The sequence below is a fragment of the Nannobrachium achirus genome (assembly GCF_963921795.1).
Source record: "Nannobrachium achirus genome assembly, chromosome: 4".
NCBI lineage: Eukaryota > Metazoa > Chordata > Actinopteri > Myctophiformes > Myctophidae > Nannobrachium > Nannobrachium achirus.
In genome coordinates this window covers 37,447,695-37,470,270 of record NC_137813.1, presented here as the reverse complement: position 1 = coordinate 37,470,270, position 22,576 = coordinate 37,447,695, and the positions used below count along the sequence as shown (strand labels likewise).

Here is a 22,576-nt window from a genome sequence, read left to right as displayed (position 1 = left end):
AAGTAAAATAGTCAATATTGACATTTGTAACACCTTTTTCTGGTCTCCATTAATATGTACATGCAATCAGATAAACTTCCCAACAACAAGCACCATTATAACATTCACCTTTTTTGTAACATTGCCCAAAGTTTGTTTCGGGAACTAGACAGTCCTTCGTTCTTATAATAAACATTAACTCCTGTGCAATACCCCATGGGACATAGCACATATTGTAACATAAAACAAGCAAATCATGGGACAACATAAAACAGGCAGAGGCCTTCTGTAAGGGATGCATACGCATGCTGTATATTGTCATACCTTGGAACCAACAAGTGGACCCTTCCATCAGAAGTGCAAAACTGTGCACTTCTGATGTTCATGAAGCAGATGGAGTCACATCAAGTAGCTGTGATCATACAAGAGGTAGAGTATCCCCCTCTGAATATATTTAGCAGCTTTCCTCTGATCTTTCATGGTCGTTTTTAGCACAAGGCTATACTACTGTATCTAAAATTAGATCCATAAACTGCTCAGCTCCAGTAGACTGAGGGGTCGTCCTGTTGCAGCTCCAGGTGGCTTGTAATGAGTGGAAAACAACTGGTAGATACATAGGCGCGTGTTTGTGAGAAAGAGGTCATCAGTGCAACAGTCTGTGCATATCTAGTAGAGCGAAAGCTTGCAAGAGACATCAAAGAGGCAAAATGGTTGCTGGCTTTTAAGTCACTCAGAGAAGAGACACTCCTTTTTAGTTTTTTAAGATATGAATTATTTACAAGGGAAGGGCGTTACAAAAGAAAAGCTCAGAGTATTTTGCTGTCAAAATCCCTTTTATACATCTTCCCATCTCCACTCCACTGTCAGAAGTCCCAATCGTCTACATCCAAGTGGCTGAGGCCAGACTCCAGGCTGGCCAGGCCAGATGGGGAGTCCTGGGGCTGGGAGCTCTCAAAGCTGGTGATGGGCGACACAGGCCGTAACAGCTCGGGAAGGGCCTCTGATGGCCGGCGCTTAATCTGGGGTTGAAAAAAACAGTTTTGACAGTTTATGGAAACGTAATAATGTTTTAACTTGTCTTTTTTTTTAATATTTACTATTTCTATCTTTTACTCACCTGTTTGAAGAAGGAGTGGCCTATGAGAGCTGTGGCAGACGGTCTGAAGGGAGAATTTCATATTTAATTACTAATTACTTGACCATCAGTAAGTTGGTGCCATGGCATTGGTCCAAAATCTCATTGTTCCTACATCCCATTAGTCAGAATCTGGTGATTTTAACCTGGTGAAAAATACTATGCCTAAACCTAACCTCCGTAAAACAATGCTTAAACCTAACCCAAACCCTAACGTCAGTAAAACTATGCCTAAACCTAACCCTAACTAAATTCGGACTAATGAGATGTACAGTAGGACTTATGGGCAGTACCCCAGGAGGTGTTTATCTCTCCACCATATTATTAAACATATACATGTACTATAGCATCAACGTTTGGCTCACCTCTTTTCAGGGTCTCTTTGTAGACAAAACTCCACAAAGGCATGGAAGTGCGGGGAGAACGTGCGGCTGTAAGGATGCCCTGACGAGGAGGAGGAAGGTTCTCCATTAGAGTGGCGGCCGGCCCCGCTGGCCCCAGGGCCCTCGCAGATCCCAGAGTCTGCACCAGAGCGAGACGGCTTCATGGAAAGCTCCTCTGGTGGGATAGTGGTGGTGTCCAGTAGACACGGCACCGTCCCATTTAACTTCTCCAGCAGCATCTGTGGAGCAAGGCAGGGGGAGTTGGAAAGGGGCTGGTAGCTGTACCTGAGAAATATGTGAACACAGTTATCAAGCCTCTTCCCACCTGTGTCGCTGGCATGTCTTTGAAGGGGACATGCCCATTGGCCAGCTCACAGGCTGTGATGCCAAGACTGTAGATGTCCGACCGGGAGTCATAGCCCTGTAGATTCTGAGATAAAGACAAATGAACCATAATAAGAAATTACTGTAGTAGGATTTCAATATTCTGTTCTTTTTCACCGTTATATATTTTAGATCATATGAGCTCAAAGTTAACATCCAACATATTAAATCAGAATCATAATGCAGTCTACATTGTATCCTCACGATACTGCATTGTTTAGATCATCTGCTCAGTGCTCACTCTCATACAAAGTGCACAGTACTGACACTCTCAATGACTATGTTGGACTATTTAACTATTGGAGTAAAGAGACTAAAGAAAGAAGAAGTGTGTGTGTGTGTGTGTGTGTGTGTGTGTGTGTGTGTGTGTGTGTGCGCGCGCGCGTGCGTGTTTTACACCATGGACAAGTTCAGCTAACCTGACTCTGCCAGATGATGGCAGTATTGAGTTCACAATATCACCACCATGGTTGCAAACTTCATTCATAAATGAATAAGTGTCAAATGTGTACATTTATTCAGCAATTTGCTGACATACTCCAGTATTAACCTATGGAAAATAGTGTATACACAATACCACACCACAATAGCACAAAACTGTATTCACCGTATTATATTATTACACCCTTGAGTGCATTTTAATGTACTTAAAACAGTACTGTGCACGTATGAGATTTTTTTCTATCAATTAACATCATACTGAATAAGAAAGTTAAAGGTTATTGGAAAATGCATTTTGAAAATTCCCATAGTTTTCTACATGATAGTAGCGTAGGTACCATGTAACAGTAAGGTGTTGCTGAAATTAATGCCTTACCTGCTGCAGCACCTCTGGGCTGAGCCAGGGCAGAACTTTAACACTGTACTGGGGGAAGTCATGGACCACTCTGGCCCGCTGGCCATGACGGATGAGACTGAAGATGCTTCGCAGACCTGACATGCACACCTGTCCGTCAGCAGAGATCAACACATGGCTGGCCTTCACACTCCTAAAGAGAAAAGAGAAGCAAGAAATGACTGGTCTGCAACATCACTGAAAAACAAATGTATGTGCGGGACAGCTCCCCAATTCAAACTACAGTATCCAGTCAAAGCGCTCTAGAGGTGATTGTTAAGTGAGACTTGTCCAATTTGGAGCAGTAAAAACTGAGCCAAGAATATCTGACCTACCCTGTTGAGTTGTGTTGGTGATTATGTGAGATTTCTCGTAATAACGTTTATACACTTCTCTATCTACTGATGGAATGTACTGGATATTCACACATAGAGGACTTACCGGTGTACATAGCCCATGTGGTGGATATATTCAAGAGCTTTGAGCATGCCAAGCAAAATATAAGCGATGGCCAGCTCGTTCATCCCCTCAGTGAAATGAGAGCTGATCAGATCTCTAGCTGACCCTGGAGAGTGATCAATCAGGGGGGAAAAGTCAGCGTCTCATATTTCCTATGAAATGTTCACATACATTTGTTTGCAATATTGAATCACCATACTGTAGCATACTGTACATTGTAGGATTCATTTTCTCACCATAAGCCATGAAGGGTGTAATGACCCATAGCTCATTTTCAGCTATGAAGATGCTCCTATAGGGTAAAATATAGGGGTGATGGAACAACTTAGACACATGTAGTTCACCCTGCATGGGAGAGATGGAGAGAACACCATTAAATAACAGATGGAAAAAGTTACCGTATATATCCAAAATTTGTTATACGTTATGTGATGTACAGTAATGAGGCAAGATAGGCTGAAAAGGCTTTTACATTTTAATAACAGTCATTATTCATATACTGTATTAATATCAAGATATCAGGTCAACAGTTGATAACTAAAATCACCCCCACATGTGCTCCCCAGGAACAATAAAGAACTTTTGAGCGGCTCCAACCACTACAATATGTGACTTTATGTGTATGTCTATGTGTTTACCCATGGTATCAAAATACTGATATGTGATCCCTATCCTGTGACGTCAAGTGGGTCCATCACCATCAGCAACAGCAGCAGCACTTCTCACTTCACACAGGTGTGATTTTCTTTTAAAGAGGCGTGGTTGACCCAGGAGATAGTAAGGATGCACATACCTGCAGGTAGGTAACCATGTCATTGGTGCATGACTCCAGGTCAATCCTGCGGATAGCGACGTGTTCCCCTGTGGGCCTGTACCGGGCCATGTTCACTGTCATCAAGTCCTCCAGGCCTCGACCTGACACGTACATACAGGTCAGCAATGGGGGAAAAACATCACAAAAGACATCTTCATCCCTTCCCTGACTCCCATTAAGACCTGGAGCGCATTATTACTTTAACATTTAAAGAATAGCAGATGTACAAGCTCACAGCGCGGGCGAGCTTGTAGCTCTGCTATTTATAAAAAGTCCTGAAAATGTGTGCAAGTCTTTGAATATTTTGACCCGATTCTATAAATGTCTTCCAAATCCTTCTACGGTTTTTGAAAAACGCATGCTTCTATGTCAGTGGTTCTTAAACGTTTTCATGTCAAGGACCCCTAGAATTATATGTATTTGGCCGCCAACCCCCATCTCAAAATATTATGTATCAGGGACCCCCCAGAAGCAAAAATCGGAGTAACAAATGTCATGATTTAAAAAAAGAAAATAGCAGATCTACAAGCTCGCAGCACGGCACCCCGGGGCACGCTGTGAGCTTGTAGATCTGTTATTTTAATAGTTAAAGCAAACAATAATGGTTAAAGTGGTTAAAATCTACGGTGACATGGATGCGTTCCAGGTCTTAAACAGCACAGTGCTGGTGTTAAGCTAAATATTAGGCAGTGTCTCTAGCGTTTACTGACCGATGACGGTGAGGAGCTCATAGGCACTGCTGTCAGGCATGAAGCTACCCATGGTGTCCCTCCGGGGCAGTGAGGTCAGGCTCTCCTGGCTGTCTTCATGGGCCTGGGGGGGAAAATGAAGGTTAATGGAAGCTAATGTGCAGCACTGCCTCAAGTACCTATGAGAACTAGAAGTTATATTTTGTGACTCAATAAGTTGTACCCATCTCTGTCTGAATCAGTCCACCCTCACACAAGTACCTCAATTCACTGTTTTTTGTTATAAATGTATGTATTACATTATTATATTCTATTACATCTCAGCATTTGTCCACTAATTATTGTCATGGCACAACTGTTGTACATGATCATTTTTGATTTACAGGAATATTCACAAGCCATTAAGCTATGGCCTATACCTGCAGAATGACATTCTCGATGGTAAATTCATATTGTCGTTGTCGCCGGGTGGAAACCTTGTATGTCAAAAAACGTTCGTTTTTATCATTTTTTTTTTACTAAACTAGTGAAAACAGCCGATCTACAAGCACACACCTCCTCGCACCGTGAGGCGTTGTGTGCTTGTAGATCAGCTGTTTTCACTACTTTTGTGCGACGGCCATGTCTGATGAAGCAGAGCTTTACTTAGTGAAAAAAACGTACACATTTGAAACTTGGAGATTTTCTGCCCGACGGTGACGATATAATGTAATGTCAGTACATCATTGTCGATTAACTGCGTACATGGTCTTCATTAGAATACAGCTCACTCTCCTTCATTACAGATGACATGAACAAATGTTTCAGTCATCTGTAATCCTGACTTTGCTTAAGGATTCCAACACCACAGTACATTGAATAATGCAAGTGTTTTAGTACAACACATGGCTTGTCAATGGCACCACAGCGAGAATAAAACATTAAAAACAAACCAATCAACAATCAATCCAGCACTGGCAAGTTGTCCCCTCATAGCAAACACAAGTGGGTATTTAGGCCAATACATTAATTGCATAAATTAGGTCAATGTATTGATATTACAGGCACACGATATCTCATAGGAAGTAGGAACCAGATATTTCTCACAAGTTGTGCTTCCTCAAAACACATCATACAAATGTTATTTTCAAATTTAAAAAGGCAGTTGACATTGACAATAAGTAGTTTTTTGAGCGACTCTTTTCAAAATGGTTGTGCGGCAAAGTATATTTAAAGGTTTCCGATTTTTAACAAAACAGCCATATAAATGATGGAAATGGATACCGTAAATAGCAACGACAGCATCATCTTTTCTCAGTGCAAAAAAAAAAAGGTGTGGGGAGTCAAAAAGCTGTCTAAGCATTTGCAGAGTTTCCATGGTGACCAGTGAAGAGGCACGATCCCAGAATTAGAGCGTATAAAAAGAGCTGCCATGTTTAGTATAGAATTTGGGGAATCTTGTATGAGCAGTTTGTGTGAACAGTGCGTACGACCAAAAATGGATAGCCTCGGTTGCTGCTCCTTCAGCCAAAATTAAGCCGGAGTCTTTATATAGGCCTTGTAAATTGGCATGAATGCAGCAAACATGCAGTAGCAGTCATGTCATGTTCATATCATTTACCAGCCAAATTACTACGTACAAATAAAGACTTTAAAAACATTCCCAGTCTATCCATTCTAATTCTGCAGGTACCATTACGATTGCCATGATGATCGCACTGAGAAGGGGTTGCCATGCATTGCTACAACAGAACTTTATCCATTCCATCCAACCTACAGTCACAAGCTGACATTTAACCCCAAGTGTGACATATTGTTGCAACCAATTCAACAAACAGACAGTGTCAAAAGTCAAAACATTCAGTTACTCACACAACATTAAACAGTTGTCAGTTTCATAAAGATTAAGTCACAACTTTTAGTGAGGGACTAAACACTGTTTATATCCAAACCAAATGTGTTATTTGGAACACCACATACAAACACCACACTAAAGCCTGAGTCCAGACCCATTTATTTAACCCCTCTCTCTGAACCGAAAAGCCTTGAGAATCCATTGTATGTGTGTGTAGTGAAAATGGATGATGTGCCTGGCCAGGTGGCAACCGCCCGTAGTAAATATTAAGCCATTTCTCGTTGTTCTTGTAACTGTGAGGTGAACTTACTTTTGACCAGTATAAATATTTGTTATTTTGTTCAACTGACGTCGGCACAAAGATTCTACCATTTCCCCCCATCTTCTCTAATAGTTACCCTGGTGAGTGAAGTGGGATGGCCATTAAGCAGTGTCATGAACCAGATGCTCATGCATGGAAAATGCGCAGCCTCAGGGCTGGTGGTCCTTTACATACCGTTGTGTATTCTCACAATGTGGACACGCATGCACGCACACACATAGAAGGTTCACGGGGGATGACAAAGTTGTGACAACTTTACCACACTTACTTTCCTGTGAGAGGGTCCCTGAGCTTGCTCTGGGGCAGAAAAACCACATCAATGAAATAAAATACATACACACACACAGCACAAGAGAAGGACCCATGTATAAAGTGGCTCTTGAACCAGTACGAGCCACTGCCAGTCTTACTGATGGATGAACGTGATCATGACTTTATCACAAATGACTTTAATCTAAACCTGATCATTGGGCTGGATATAGTAGAAGTATCATGTTGGCCAAAATTATTTGCCACGGAGGTACAATCACTGTTTACTCAAAATAAAATATTGTCACTATAATTGATTTGGTCAGTCAGTTTGTTTCAACAAACTTCAATTCTATCTAAGCTAAATAAAGTACATAATTCACATATACTAATTAAAATAAAAAATAAAAACACTATTGAAAGCAAAATGTTACAATGTAGGAATTTAGAAAATAAAATATGTAAGCCTCTGCATGTATTTTTGTTCTTCCACATAATACGTAGCATAATGCAAATGATGGGAACAGAGCACATCCAAAACAAAAATTAAATGCTTGTACAAACATGCACCATAATGCAATGATATGCCAGCAGTAAAAATGACAATGAGGCAAAGCTTGCAAAACATAAGACTAAACCACCCCATAGATGTTTTATTTGACACCTAAACCTTCATAATCTCTGTGCCAAAGACATTTTATTTCCTCGTCCTTTAAATGTTCAGCTGTTAAAATGTTGTTCAATTCATATATAAGGTTTATCATGAAAACTCTGCATAGATAATCTTCAGGCTTTAAAATTACACAAAACCTGACGTGCCAATTAAAAATGAATTGTAGTTCATTTTATCTTGTCAGGATCAAGTTTAATATAGTCAAATGAGTTACATTTGACATTGACATTATATACTTTCCCTAACCTGAGTAACTTCATGATGATGCTTTTGATTATCTGCTATTTATTATGTCCATGAATTAAATACAGAGGGCAACGTAAAAAAGACCGTAAAAGGTCTTATTTGGGATGTTCCTTTTAGGCAGGGTGTTTAACTGTACTTGTACTGTACTACATGTTCAATTGTATTGACTATACTTGTACTGTTCTCCATTCTTGTCAAATATTGTACTGTTCTCCATTCTTGTCAAATAAAATAATAAATCAATCTATGCAAAAAGATGAAAAAAAAGGCAAACAACCTAAATTAGGACACAAACGACACAACCTTTGTGTCACTCTGGATAAAAATAGAAAGAAGCAGCATTGATTAAGAGCAGCAAGCATACAGTACAAGACACATGACTGGTTGTATTACTGCCCACCTATCTAACAACAGAAGCGCACAAAAGCTTTGGGGTTAAACCACACTTGCAGAACAGAAGTTAACATATAATAACTGCAATGCTTTGAACAGTGTTGATTGTAGAAGCAAACCAATTTCCTTTTGAGAGCAACAATTTCTGTTGAATGTTGGTTTGTTTTTTTGGTGTGTGTTTGCAAACGATACTGTACATCTCGTGATGTGTGAAGCTGTGGCTTAAGAATATTGAGCACTTTGGTCACTTGATTTTTTTGGGGCCTCACCTCCAAATAACTCCAAATCCCGCAGGCTCTCCACACTCAATTTTTCTGATACCCAACGCTGACACAGAAGTATAATTACAAACATGGGGGAAAAAGAGAAAATGCAAAAAGAATGTAAGGAGCGGTTTTACAGTTTCCATTGTTCTCAAATGATTATGTCTTCTACAGGTTATCTAGTATGTGATGCTGTGATTTACAAAATTTCTGAATATAGCCTAAACATTAATAGGTAACATTTAATATCATAAAACAAACCTCACTGGGGAAAAAATAACAAGTAAAGCCTGCATTCCCCTTTTGGAGGTGGCTGACAACAGATGTACTGCTTGCAATGTGGGTATAGAACAGATTAGATTAAGTAGTGCTCATGATGAGCAGTATTCTTGACTTGTTCACTTACGAGAAAAGACATGGATCCAGTTGACAGCATAAACTATAATAAAAAAAAAACCCAACCAGGGAATATCTGTGGAGAAAAGTACAACTACTGTGACCAAGATGTATAGACATAAACTCCTGATGCCAAGAAAATGTACATATTTTAGTATTTAGACACACATGCTTATGTCAGTGTGATAGATGCAATGTAAAAAAGGGATGGACCTTCCATAGGAAGGAACTGCAAACTCCAGTGAACAGAGATGGACAACTTACTATTGCATAAAGTGATTTATTAGCACTAATCAATCACTTTCTGCAATAGCATGTTGTCAGTTGTTTACACACACACACACGCACACGCACACGCACACACACACACACACACACACACACACACACACACACACACACACACACACACACATTCTGAGAAACCTTATAATCATATATTTCAATGAAAAAAATCACAATATATTCAGTGAGTGACGGTCTCTCACTCAAGCATTCATTGCCAATCCCACTTATGTCTCTGGCGTTAACAACAGCGCTTGCCGCTAAAATGACGTGTCAAGTGTCTCCACTCAGTAATAACTGCGTTATTAGAAATCAACCAACGAGTTGTTTCAACGCTGCAGCGAAAGCGTTTCTACAGAGGCTCGCTGGATGGTGGTGCTAAACCGCGACGTTTTAATGGGTTTGACGACGGCTCTTCTTTTCTGCCATGTTGTTGGAGGGAACAAGCTAACGTTAGCCTGTGTAATCATAAATCACATTAACAATCGTGAATAGACCAGTTTCAGATAAATGCCCCCAATGCAACCTACCGGTGGGATGTGTTCTCAAGCTGCAGCGGGATATGAATAGGTCTGCTATCAGTACCGTTATGAAGTGAATGAGGGGAGGATAAAACTAACACACACAACACAGCACTTTTATCTTTCCCTTCCCTTTCCAGAGCGGGGTGACAGCTCTCTGCTCTGATTGGCTGGAGCTTGTACTATAAGGCCCGTACGGCGGTGTCGCGTGCCGACATGAGTAGATCTACAAGCTCACCAGTGGTGGAAAAGCTACTCAGATTTTTATTTTATTTTTTATTTTATTTTTTAAGTATCAATTTCAATACCGAAATTTAGTTCAAGTACTCTGTTACAAGTAGAAGTCTGGAATTCAAAATTGACTGGAGTAAAAGTTAAAAAAAAATATATAGATATATTGGTTGGTATCAAAATGTACTTAAAAACTAAACAAAATTAAAAGTAATATTATGAATGTCCCATTTGATGATTTGAAGTGTAATAAAAAAATCTTTTGAAAACAGATCTACAAGCTCACATGATTTGATTAGCTATTGTCAAATGGCTGAAGTGGTTGTAGGCTATGTATGTTTTGTAATAATAATCAATCTACATATTAGTAACTAGTAGCCTACTAAAGTTTTCAAATAAATCAATGTAGTGGAGGAAAAGTACTATATTAATGGAGTGAAACGAAATGTCAATTCAGGCTGAGTGTCAGGCTATCTGACAGATGTAGTGGAGTAGAAGTAAAATTATTGGAAATTGGAAATACTCAAGTAAAGTACAATCAACTCAAAATTGTACTTGAGTACAGTACCTAAGTAAATGTACTTGGTTACTTTCCACCACTGCACTGCTACAATCTGACAGAGGCGTCAATTGGGTATGGCAAGCTATGGCAGCTGCCACCTTGGCTACAGGGGGGAAATAATAAAATGTACTGTAATCGTGCCTTTTGCTAAGGTATGGCAACATGGTGTCGCGTGCAAGACACCAGTCATGTTGCCATACCTTAGCTTTTTCTGAACTGACGCCGCTGGTGGTGGACGCCTGAACGGGGAGCATCGTGGGCTTATGGCTTGTAGATCTGCTGTCTTTGGCGCGCGACACCGCCGTACGGATGAATAGCAATGCATATCGAAACGATGACGGACGATGTGTGCGCCTGCTTCGTCGCATAGTAAATGACGTCAAAACAGGTCGGACGGATCTGGGAAAAACAGAGGACCATAATAATAATTTAGGATCAGAAAACAGGTAAATATGTCGTCCATTGTGCTCCTGTAAGCGTTATAAACGCGTACAGCTTGAACTAAGAACGTTAGAGTGCGGCCCGCTTGGTGGAGGTCGACCCAACTGAAACCATTACCTAACGCACCGCCAGCCCGTCGTCGAGCCTCGGTCTGTCGCCGTGCTTCGCGGCCCAAACAAGACGCCTTGCCTCGGCGTCCTGGTGGTCACACACAATGGTCTCATTCTAGCCGCAAATTGCAACTCTAGATTTTTATTTAATTTTTTTAATATAATGAATATAGAGTTGCAACACGTCCATTGGCAGCCCATCATGCATCCAAACAGAAAAGTGCTATCTGATTGTATTAAACGACGTTAAACTCACCAACATAACATTTACTGTATGGAAAGCTTGAATTATCCTCTTTCTATCTGCAAAAGTGTTTGTTTGATAAAAATCCGCCGCAGACCTTTCTGTCAAGAAATTCCGTGTAGGTGATTATTTTTCTAAGTGTTGGAGTTTGGAAGCGCTCGTTTTTAATGTCGCAACTGCTGTCTCCTGCATTGTTTGATATTCAGAAACAGGTGGTACGCAGCACTTCCAAACTCTAATGCTGCATTCACACTGAGAGAAGCCAAGCTAATGGTTGGCTTGGTAATTCAATGTAATGCAGCATTATTAATAATCACTTACACGGAATGTCTTGACAGAAAGTATAGTATAGCTCATAACATGTCTACAGTGTTTTTTTATGAAACAAGCACTTTACAGACATTAAGAGGACAATTTAAGCTTTCCATACTGTATTGTTGGTGAGTTTAACCTTTCTGTTTGGATGTATAGGCTGCCAATAGTTGGTGTTGCTCAGAGTCCACAAATGCAACCCAATGTACCCGTGGTTCCATTCGTGGAATGAATAAACACTCTACCTAACCGGTTATCAAGCACTGTGACCTTGTGCTTGAGTTACTCTGGGGCACTGAGATTATGAAGTTGGTGTCACATTTTGATTTTGTAGGTCAGTCCCATAAATTATTGTGTTATGTTTCCTTCTCTTTTCTACTACAGTGCAGATATGAACTGGAATAAGGGTGGTCCTGCGGGGAAGCGAGGCTTTGGTTTTGGAGGATTCGCTCTCGGAGGTTCTGGGAAAAAAGAAGAACCTCGCCTCCCTCAAGCCTCTAACACAACGTTTGGAGCCACGGGGTCAAGTGGGGGATATGGGAAAAACCAGCAGCTTCCTTCATTTTACAAAATAGGGACAAAAAGAGCCAATTTTGATGAAGAAAATGCGTGAGTGTGCCCCTGTTCATAAATATTGCACTGTAGAAGTACCATCGTGACAAACATAAATTCAATAGGCTCTGATGCTTCCTAAAAAATAAAAATAAAAAAAGGTCTCTCCCATGCCTTTTTTTATCTTCATCATCTAGGTATTTTGAGGATGATGAAGAGGAGTCCAGCAACAATATGGATCTGCCATATATTCCGGCAGAGAACTCACCCACACGGCAACAGTTACAGTCTGGAGGTGGCTCTGACAGCGAGGACGACCCGCTTGATGCCTTCATGGCCGAGGTCGAGGTGAGAGGGGCATCATACTTACATATCAGCAGCCAACTGACATACGTTTAAAATAAAAATGAACAAGTACATACAACTAGTACGCACAGACTGTTAACAAATTATTGCAGAGTGCAGACCTAAGAGGGTGTGCTTTAGATTTTCCTTCTGGTTCCAAATTAAATGTTCTGTCATTTTCCCAGAGCCAAGCAGCCAAAGACATGAGGAAACTAGAAGAAAAGGAAAAAGAGAAGAAATCTGCAAAGTAAGACGTGTATTTGTTTATTCTTTCTAGTGTGTTTGTGTTTATTTGTTTTAGTCCTTTCTAAGGTCCTTATGCAGATGGCCAAATTTGTATCATTGTATCATCTAATGACAAATCGATCAAGACAAATTGGCATGGGGTTGTTTTTTATTAGAAAATAATTTATCCCGATAGTTTACAATGAACATTATTTTTAATGTCTTCAATTGGCTCAGATGACATGTGACAAACTCCATTTGACACAGGCTTTCATCGGATAAGTGACCTTAGTCATAGTGGGATGTGGGCTGCATTTGGTGTTTGAACGAGCCGCAGGGAAGTTTTTTTTCTCCGCTTGTTTTTTCAGGGGTATTCGTGATGACATTGAAGAGGAAGATGAACAAGTGAGTGAGCCATCCCAAGTTCTTAATGCACTACATCTCTGATCAGAGAAGTGTCCATTTCAACCATTCCCCTCCCACTTTTCACCCCTCTTGTCTAAACATGCAGGTTGCGTATTTGGTTAATCATCATCAAGGGTTTACTTCTTTGAACATATATAATCCTTCACACTGTTGAAGTGACAAAATAAGCATGAGAATGTGTTTGATGTGTGATGCTGAAAATTAACTTTGACTTCTAATTATGAAGATGAATGTCCCGTCCCGTCAGGTCACTCCATGAGTGCAGCATGTACGCTGTGTTATGCAGCAAGCTAGCCCAGTGTTTTACAAAGTAATTCTGTACTCTCCACAGGAAGCATACTTTCGATACATGGCAGAGAATCCCACTGCCGGGCTGACACTGGAGGAAGAGGATGAGAACATTGACTATGACAGTGATGGGAACCCAATTCCCCCAACCACCAAGAAAATCATCATGCCTCTACCACCCATTGACCATTCTGAGGTAACATTTTAGTACTGATAGAGCATCTTTAGATTTGTTTTGTATGTCCCCTCCAATATATACATTACTTGACAGCACAGAACCACCTTTGGCCTGAAATGTTTGGTTATGTGAAAATGAAGAGTGTGAAATCTGGATCTGGATAATAAAATAAAAAAAACACAGTGACTTGCCATCACTAGCTAAGCCATTATTAGATTAAAGTCTTTCATGCAATATGATCTTTGTCACTTGTATTAACATGTTTTTGTTTTTGTAGATCGACTATCCACCATTTGAGAAGAATTTCTATATAGAGCATGAAGAACTCAACTCTTTAACACCAATTCAAGAATTGGAATTAAGACAGAAACTCAACTTGCGGGTAAGTCCAGGATGTAAACGTTATTTAGGCCTTTGAAATGTGTGCTGTTATAATCTAGGCAACTTAACACATTTATCATTCTCCTACATCTTCTTTTTACTGTCCCTAGGCATCTGGTGCAGCCCCCCCTAAACCATGTACCAGCTTTGCCCACTTCGGGTTTGATGAGCAGCTAATGCAAGCTATTCGCAAGTCTGAGTACACTCAGCCCACACCTATTCAGTGTCAGGTATAGTAAAATGTTTTGAATTAATTAAATAATGCCACAAATAACTCATTTTGTTCCTTTCTTTTAATCTTACCTATTTTTTATGTTGTCTTGGATGTAGGGAGTGCCGATAGCCCTTTCTGGACGTGACATGATTGGAATAGCTAAAACAGGTAGTGGAAAAACTGCAGCTTTTATCTGGCCCATGTTAGTTCATATCATGGACCAGAAGGAACTAGAGGCTGGAGAGGGGCCAATAGCGGTCATAGTATGCCCTACCAGGGAACTCTGTCAGCAGGTAAGAACTGTGGAAGTGGGCTCAGATTTATTGGAAGACATTAAAACACATACTGTAATACTAAGACAAAATAAGAATCTATCATTTTTTATATGATAAAATCAAGAATACAGTGATCCTATCTTGGAGAAAGTTTCAAATGACTAAAATGACTCAATATGGCTAAAAATTCTGTACAGATCCATGCAGAATGTAAGCGGTTTGGGAAAATCTACTCTCTGCGTTCAGTGGCAGTTTACGGAGGAGGCAGTATGTGGGAGCAAGCCAAGGCTCTTCAGGAGGGGGCAGAAATAGTGGTGTGCACCCCGGTAAGGAAGGAATAGTTAGCAGATCTCTGGATGTCATCAATCTATGTATTTTTAGAAGAGGGATATTAATGTGCTACTGCAAATATAATTTTAACCGTTTATGTATGCCCACAGGGTCGTCTGATTGACCATGTGAAAAAGAAGGCCACATCCCTGCAGAGGGTTTCATACCTAGTGTTTGATGAAGCAGATCGCATGTTTGATATGGGCTTTGGTGGGTTGCCTAAAATATTGGAAGAAAATTATATATATATTAAATATGTATATATTTGTGTTTTTTTGTCTTGAGTTCTTATGATACTTTTCTGTATTTCAGAGTACCAAGTGAGGTCTATTGCTAGCCATGTCCGTCCAGATAGACAGAGTAAGTGGATAACCTTTAATGTGATTGTGTGTATTATGTCACATCGGTACTATAAAAAAGGAAAATGTTTATTATGCCAGACATTGTAATCAAGAATCAGATTGACAGGTAAATAAAAAATATTATGATACATTGTAATTAAGAAGGACAGCACTCTCCATATTGACAGTTTATTGCCATACAGATGTTTACATTGGCAGTTGGGTCATAGGTAATATCACCTAGCACAATAGGGCTTCCTCCCAGCAGAGGGAGCCATGATCACATTGTAGATTAATATATCATTTTATTTATTTAAAAAAATATAGAAATTACATTCACTTCATAGGAAAATCAAATGAAATAAACTCATTCAACCCATCATAGGGAAAGAGTATCACAAGTATATACGACTCACTCTAGCTAGAGAAGGATTGTGTCTTACTACCCCTCTTCAGTATATTATATTGGTAAGATGGAGGAGCGCTATCTGGCCTTGTTAATTAGTATTAACTACTAGGGATTTAGCACCCAGTTCTTAGTAATAAATGTTAGTCGAGTGTGTTGTATAAAATATTCTATTTGATATACAGTGTTAACGTACAACATTAGTTGTCATTTTCCATTGAATCTAAACATGATTGCCTTTACAGCCCTTCTGTTCAGTGCTACTTTCCGAAAGAAGATAGAACGGCTGGCCAGAGACATATTGGTAGATCCCATTCGTGTGGTGCAAGGAGACATAGGAGAGGTATGTGCAGTTTGTGCACCTGTTAAAGTGTTAGCATGTTGCCTAATACACTTAAGCAGCTCTGATACTGTACTTCTCTGGTGTTAGAGAGCAAAGGAGCCTAATCACTAGGGGTGTAACGATACATTTAACTCACCCACTGCTAATTTGAATATGCCGTCTTTCAGGTTTCCCTGCCATGTCATTTATAGTGCACGGATCATGCACCGATTGGAAATCCGTTCAGGCATTCATGAGATAGCAACCATTATGTTTTACATGTTATGTAAACAAAGATGGCTGCCCTGTTTGAAAGATGGGGTTGTATCACGATTAAAATCATGTTTACTAGATAGTAAACATGACTAAATTAGGCCAAATAGGCAGAGTAGACCCATCTATACTATAATTTTGCGAATGTCTGAGTGAGTGAGTGTCTGTCTGTCTGTCTGTCTGTCTCAGCGTTTCTCCTCGGTGGCTGGAGCAATTGATCTGAAAACGCATCACCATCAGCATATGAACACACCTGACATAACTGTGAAGCCCGTTTGTCACTTTCACAAATCGTATGCTGTATATTAGCATTTTTATGGTGTATCTATATCTATTTAGCCTACAGTACCTTTTGTGACCACACATGTTAAGGGAGGGGCGCTGTTGTTCAGGCCATGCACAATCACACACAAACCCACACACACACACACACACACACACACACACACACACGGGCGGGGGGTGTGTGCAGGCAGGCGGGCGGGGGGGGGGGGGGGTTCTGGCCCTGTTACAGATGATGTCCAAAAATCATGCAGATCGGTACACAGTATCTCTGTAGCCGTTAAATGGAACGGGTATTTCTTACATTGATGCTCCCACATATTAGCATGCAAGCACCAGTTAAAGTTGATGTCCAAAAATCATGCAGATCGGTACACAGTATCTCTGTAGCCGTTAAATGGAACGGGTATTTCTTACATTGATGCTCCCACATATTAGCATGCAAGCACCAGTTAAAGTTACTTTCCATCCCTCATATACTGTGTGCACAGTGCACATCCCATAACCCACACACTGCACATCATTTCGGAGCTCATATCTTTGAACGGGTAAGGGCTAGTTAATATAATTCGTCAAACTAGTCATAGGCAGTAAAAGAGTTTTTAATAGCAATACGATACACATCACGATACATGGTTGACAATACGATACATGGACGATATTGGTCCGAGTAGCTATATGGAATGGAAAAGTAATTAGACCCCTCTTTTTCATTTTTATTCTTAAATTAGCTAAATACAAGGCACAAGTACTTAGTATCCATACAATCAATTATTTGCATTGCAAAACGATTCGATACCGATTATATGCATTGTCAAACGGTGTGATATTTTGCTATTTGCATATCGATATAGTAGATTGTTGCAAATTAAAATAGATTTTTCGATTCGGTTACCATATTGTTAAACCCCTACTAATCACCCATCACACTCTTCTTGCAGGCCAATGAAGATGTGACCCAGATGGTGGAGCTGTTTCACAGTGGAGCAGAAAAGTGGAGCTGGTTGACACGACGTTTGGTTGAGTTCACATCCTCTGGCTCCGTTCTTATCTTTGTCACTAAGAAAGCCAACAGCGATGAACTAGCAGCTAATCTGACCCAGGAAGGTCACAGTCTAGGTCTCTTGCACGGAGACATGGACCAGAGTGAGAGGAACAAAGTCATTGCAGACTTCAAAAAGAAGAACCTGCCCGTTCTGGTGGCCACTGATGTTGCAGGTGTGTGCCAGTCATAAGAGTGAGGGAGGTAATTGTTTTGACTACTGAAGCAAATTAATATAGTCCTTTAATGATGCCTAATCTCCTGTTTTTTTTTTGTTTTTTTTTGTATTTATCCATAGCTCGTGGTTTGGATATCCCATCAATTCGCACTGTAGTGAATTATGACGTTGCCAGAGACATTGACACGCATACACACAGGATTGGTCGAACGGGTCGTGCTGGAGAAAAAGGTGTGGCTTACACCCTCCTCACCAATAAAGATACGTCATTCGCTGGTGACCTCGTCCGTAATATGGAGGGGGCCAACCAGAGTGTGTCAAAAGAGCTGATGGACTTGGCCATGCAGGTGAATTACATAAGCAAGGTTCTAAAATAAACTGCATCTGTGTATTTCACACAGTAAAATTGTAATGTTGTTCAATCCTTTCTTTTTTTCCTACCACCTAGAATCCCTGGTTTAGAAAATCCCGTTTCAAGGGTGGTAAAGGAAAGAAGATGAATATTGGAGGAGGTGGTTTGGGGTACAGAGAGAGACCCGGCCTGGGAGCTGAAAGCTCAGTGAGTTCAAAACTATTCACCTGTATATTAATATAGTAATATATCTGCTATTTGTGATTTTGTATTATGTTAACTATATGTAAAACATTTGAGTGATGGTATTGCAATGCAAGTAAAAACTATGCATGTTTGGCACAGTAGCTGTCGTGATACAAAATGCTCACAATACTTTATCAACGCATCAACCAACAGTCTTTTGTGATCGGCCCCGTACCTTTAAAATGTAAGAAAAACTAAAAAGAGCGTGCCAGGGAACTACCACCGCTAATGGTGTCCGTAAATGAGTTAATTTCAGTTCTGTCTTAGAAGACACTTATCCTAACAGAATTTTATAAAGCAAGCTGTCTGATCAATGCTGGCTTAATCACTTGTTTGCATGAATGTACACAATAGTACACTCAAAAGAGCTTTGTACATAGAAAAGGCATTTATTATAGATGGACTAAAGTCATAGTGTGACTCATAATATTACTAACTGTCGTATTCACTTCCAGGAACGCAGTAGTGGGTTGTCATCTTCCTCCTCTAGCAGCTTTGAAAGCTTTAGCAAACCAACCACGGGGGCTATGGGAGACCGCATGTCGGCAATGAAACAAGCCTTTCAGGTATTCCCACTGCCCCTCATTGTGTATGCTGTTGAGTCCTCAATGACTCCATGTGTTCTTGTTCAGTTTTTCCCTCATCATGGCTGTCATTTATCTCTGAGTCTTCATCTTTCCTCAGGCCCAGTATAAGAACCACTTTGTGGCTGCAACTGGCGTCGCTCCTAAGCTCACCACCAAGTCCAATAGCTCTTCTGGATGGACCAGTGCTGGAAGCCTGAGCACGGTGCCCACGGAATCTTCCTCCCCCATGGCCCCTCCACCTGCTGTCAGTGGTGGAACCAGGTTGGCTGGCTTCACCAGTGCTGGCTCCCTGAGCATGGTGCCCAACAATCAGCCCAGTTCACAAACTACATACCCCCCTCCTCCTGCCCCAACATCACCCACACCCAGGGACAGCTCCCGAGATAGGCATGGGGATGACAGAGGGCGCCATGGAGACGATCACTCCCGCCATGGCGACAGGAGTGAGCGCCGGCACAGCAGCGGAGGAGAGCGGGATCGCCACGGCGACCGAGACCGCCACGCCGACAGAGAGCGTGATCGTCCAGGGGACAGGGATCGCCACGGCAGCAGCCGCAACGGAGAAGGAAGCAGAAGGGACAGAGACCGAGATGATTGGAAGAGTGGTGACAGGGAATGTGGCGACAAGGCTAGCGGGGAGGGAGAAGGAAGCAGAAGGGACAGAGACCGAGATGATTGGAAGAGTGGTGACAGGGAATGTGGCGACAAGGCTAGCGGGGAGGGGAAGGGGGACAGCAAAGACAGCTTTGCTGTTCCAGACCCACCAAAGCGTAAAAAGAGCAGGTGGGACAACTAAAAAAGAAAAAGAAAAGACAAAACATCTGGACCCAGCAGTAGGATCTGTAGACAGAGAGTCGGACAGCATATCAGAAGGCTGGCACAAGCAAGCGACTTTAATAATTAATTGGTGAACCTCAGATGTAGTCTTGAGTGATGAGCGATAAGGGATGATACTGTGATACTGGTGAGGAAGTTGTGATAGGGCTCCAACCCCTCCTGACATCAGACAGGCCCACATAATGCAGCTCACAGCCACAATACATAATAATATCATGACTGTTTAAATCTGGCTTCAGATAATGTTCATCACTGTATCAATGTCAATCCAGTTGAGCAATAGAGTTAATTCTTTTGTCAGAGAGCTCTCCAAATTGTGTTGGTGGTTGTCTTTTCTTCTCTTATACATCTCCACATGCTTTTTGTGCTCAAAGATTTGATGACGTATTTTCTTAATGGTTATTTGCTAAGTGTGTTGTTAAAATCTACAGTGCTAACTCTTAGACAGTGCTTTTTTAAGGTGTTCCATGAAGAATTGTGTTTGGGTTATGTACATGTCATAACTTTCTTTTCTTTTTTCTTCTTTTTTTTTTGTCGAGTTTTAGCAAAGTGCCTTTCCTTGGCATTTAGTGTTTTTTATTCTCTTGGAATTGATGTCATCAAGCTGCATTTTGTTTGTATGAAAAGGTTATTTTCAAGCATTCGTTCACGAGTGGATGTCAGGTTTTGACTAAGACTTCCTTTTCATCTATTTTTGTATCTATTATCGATGGCTGTTTGTAAATCTGTGTGTCTCAGCGTATTTGCCCCAGCTAATCATCTGTGCAGCTAAAAGCTCAGTTATATGCATTCATACAGAAAGAAAAAATGTTCTAAAAAATAAATCTGCTACACTGTCATCCTATTGTGTGTTTTCTTTTTCTTTTCTAGTGGGCTGTTTAATTAACTATTGTTTTGTTGGTCCATTTAGTCAATGTACTCAAGGGAGAAAGATTGGTCTATATTATTGGGAAGTTTACTTTCCAAATAGCCAAGGCTAGACTGCACCATTGCAACATGCAACCATTATCCCCAATGGCAGTTGCACTGACCGTAAAACCGTTTTGTTGCAAGGAGTTGCGACTAGTTGTGTTGGTGTGGTCTGGCCTTAAGATTCTTGCCTGAAATAGATTTTAGGTGGATAATTGATTTGCCAAGACCAGAATAACTGTCTGCTAAACCTAATGTGCAATTGTATGCATATTTGCTGACGGGTGAAACTTTTAATATGTAATCTCTGCCAAAAAAAAACTGATGATTTCCTCAACACACCAGTCCTACTTATGCGGCCCCCACTTTCACTTAATCAGGCCCACAGGTTAATATCGGAAAACTGATGTATATTAACTCCAAACATGCAAAACAGGACCTCCTTTAATTACTTCAGTCAATATTAGTATAGTTTTTGATGGCTAGTATTAAAATTGTACTCTTTTTATGGCCAACTTATTTATAACAAAGTTCATAAAGTAGGCCTAACACGCTGCATTGCGACATGTTTAGTGCTTGTAGACTGGCTATTTTTAGCTACTTATTCGTGAGAGCAGAATGATGGAGTGGGACATCAATTTACGAAATAAGTTACGTTCAAATATGGAGATAAGAGGTTTCTGTCGACAGCAACAATATGCAATGTGGCCCCCTGGAGTGAGTGTGGAAATAGAGTGGCCCCCTCTATCATCAAAGTTGCCCAGCCCTGGTGTGGTCTAGATACAAGTCTTATTAGTTGGCCGTTTCTCCACATATGCGAAGGACCATGCATTTCCTGGCACTAAGGCTACATTTATATAATGCCCCCATCCTTTAAATTCTGTTTTCAGAATCAGTGGGGTTAAAATAGTGTCTTTGGGGCTGTGAGTTGTTGGAATGGTCATATAATGGTCACATTAACCATTATAATGCTCACTTGGTCTGACAAGGGGGTGAGGAGGGGTGCAGGTAATCTACAGTATATTGCCAAATAAAGCCCCCTTCCTTTAACTTTTATTTATTTATTTATTATAAGTCAGTGAGGTCAAATGTTGTCATTGCCTCTGTGGCCATGTGAGGAGTTGGCGAAGCCAATTCACATGATTTTGACTGAAATGCACCTGGTTTGAGAAAGCATTTCCTCCTGGCAGGCCTTATTGTTGCTGTCCTCCTTATTATATTTGTATGGTATTTCTTAATAGTTAGGCCTATATAATTAATGTTAGTTGTATCTCTGCTCTAATATGCATTCTCTTTTTACTTTGCCATGATTTATGCATGGGTTTTACAGGTCTTATAGGCTACTGTACACAATATTACACAGATCACATCCTATTTCATATATATGAGCAAAAAAGGGGCCATGCCCCTGTATGGGCATATACTGAGTGAAGACATCAAGGATATGGATATCCATATATATTAGCATAAAAGGGACAGTCAAGAACTGATGGATACAGAGATCGCTATATGAGGGGACTCTCCATATATTATTAAAGGGCTTAAAAGGAACAGGGACTGATAAATACAGAGATCTCCATATCATATACCATATATGGGCATAAAAGGGACAATGAATGACAGTGACAGTCTGACAGATACAGTCAGATATATCCATATATGGGCATACAAGGGACAAGGACTCATTGACATAATACAGATAGATACTTATGTCGAGCTGTTGCATCCTTTTGTTTTTATAATCCATCTAATCATCAATTTTGAAATGCATTAAAAGCGGCGTGCTCGTAGGAGATTACATTCATTTAGATTAGAAGAACCGTGCAA

At 40.6% G+C, this 22,576-nt stretch overlaps 2 protein-coding genes across 4 annotated transcripts; one reads left to right on the top strand and one right to left on the bottom strand.

Annotated features, from left to right (window-relative positions):
- Positions 1-105: 105 nt before the first annotated feature.
- strada (STE20 related adaptor alpha) lies at positions 106-10,000 on the bottom strand. 3 transcript variants are annotated; one of them, XM_080723893.1, is made up of 12 exons: positions 9,870-10,000; positions 9,065-9,130; positions 8,665-8,722; positions 4,700-4,802; positions 3,969-4,090; positions 3,412-3,520; positions 3,158-3,281; positions 2,699-2,870; positions 1,823-1,927; positions 1,480-1,736; positions 1,097-1,139; positions 106-998 (listed from the first exon to the last, which is right to left on the bottom strand). In XM_080723893.1, exons 4-12 carry the CDS (start codon positions 4,749-4,751, stop codon positions 843-845), a joined length of 1,140 nt encoding a protein of 379 aa, XP_080580019.1. In that variant the 5' UTR covers positions 4,752-4,802; positions 8,665-8,722; positions 9,065-9,130; positions 9,870-10,000; the 3' UTR covers positions 106-842. The 3 variants fall into 3 exon arrangements, with proteins under 3 accessions (XP_080580019.1, XP_080580021.1, XP_080580020.1); XM_080723895.1 differs by lacking the exons at positions 8,665-8,722; positions 9,065-9,130 and having other exon boundaries at positions 9,870-9,975; XM_080723894.1 differs by lacking the exons at positions 8,665-8,722; positions 9,065-9,130; positions 9,870-10,000 and having other exon boundaries at positions 4,700-4,807.
- Positions 10,001-11,050: 1,050 nt separating this feature from the next.
- ddx42 (DEAD (Asp-Glu-Ala-Asp) box helicase 42) lies at positions 11,051-20,632 on the top strand. The gene is made up of 18 exons (XM_080724169.1): positions 11,051-11,099; positions 12,145-12,369; positions 12,510-12,660; positions 12,843-12,904; positions 13,251-13,287; positions 13,640-13,792; positions 14,052-14,156; positions 14,266-14,385; positions 14,486-14,662; positions 14,842-14,970; positions 15,085-15,184; positions 15,287-15,334; positions 15,967-16,064; positions 17,540-17,816; positions 17,939-18,165; positions 18,267-18,377; positions 18,872-18,982; positions 19,101-20,632. The coding sequence occupies exons 2-18, from the start codon at positions 12,152-12,154 to the stop codon at positions 19,797-19,799; spliced, it is 2,823 nt and encodes a 940-aa protein (XP_080580295.1). The 5' UTR covers positions 11,051-11,099; positions 12,145-12,151; the 3' UTR covers positions 19,800-20,632.
- The last annotated feature ends 1,944 nt before the right edge of the window (positions 20,633-22,576 follow it).

Coding starts and splice junctions, on each gene's coding strand:
- strada (XM_080723893.1), bottom strand. CDS start 4,751: ATGGGTAGCTTCATGCCTGACAGCAGTGCCTATGAGCTCCTCACCGTC. Junction 3,521..3,968: donor ACATGGTTACCTACCTGCAG/GTATGTGCATCC, acceptor TCTCCCATGCAG/GGTGAACTACATGTGTCTAA. Junction 1,140..1,479: donor CAAAGAGACCCTGAAAAGAG/GTGAGCCAAACG, acceptor TTCTCCCTTCAG/ACCGTCTGCCACAGCTCTCA.
- ddx42 (XM_080724169.1), top strand. CDS start 12,152: ATGAACTGGAATAAGGGTGGTCCTGCGGGGAAGCGAGGCTTTGGTTTT. Junction 12,661..12,842: donor CCTTCATGGCCGAGGTCGAG/GTGAGAGGGGCA, acceptor TCATTTTCCCAG/AGCCAAGCAGCCAAAGACAT. Junction 18,378..18,871: donor GCCTGGGAGCTGAAAGCTCA/GTGAGTTCAAAA, acceptor ATTCACTTCCAG/GAACGCAGTAGTGGGTTGTC.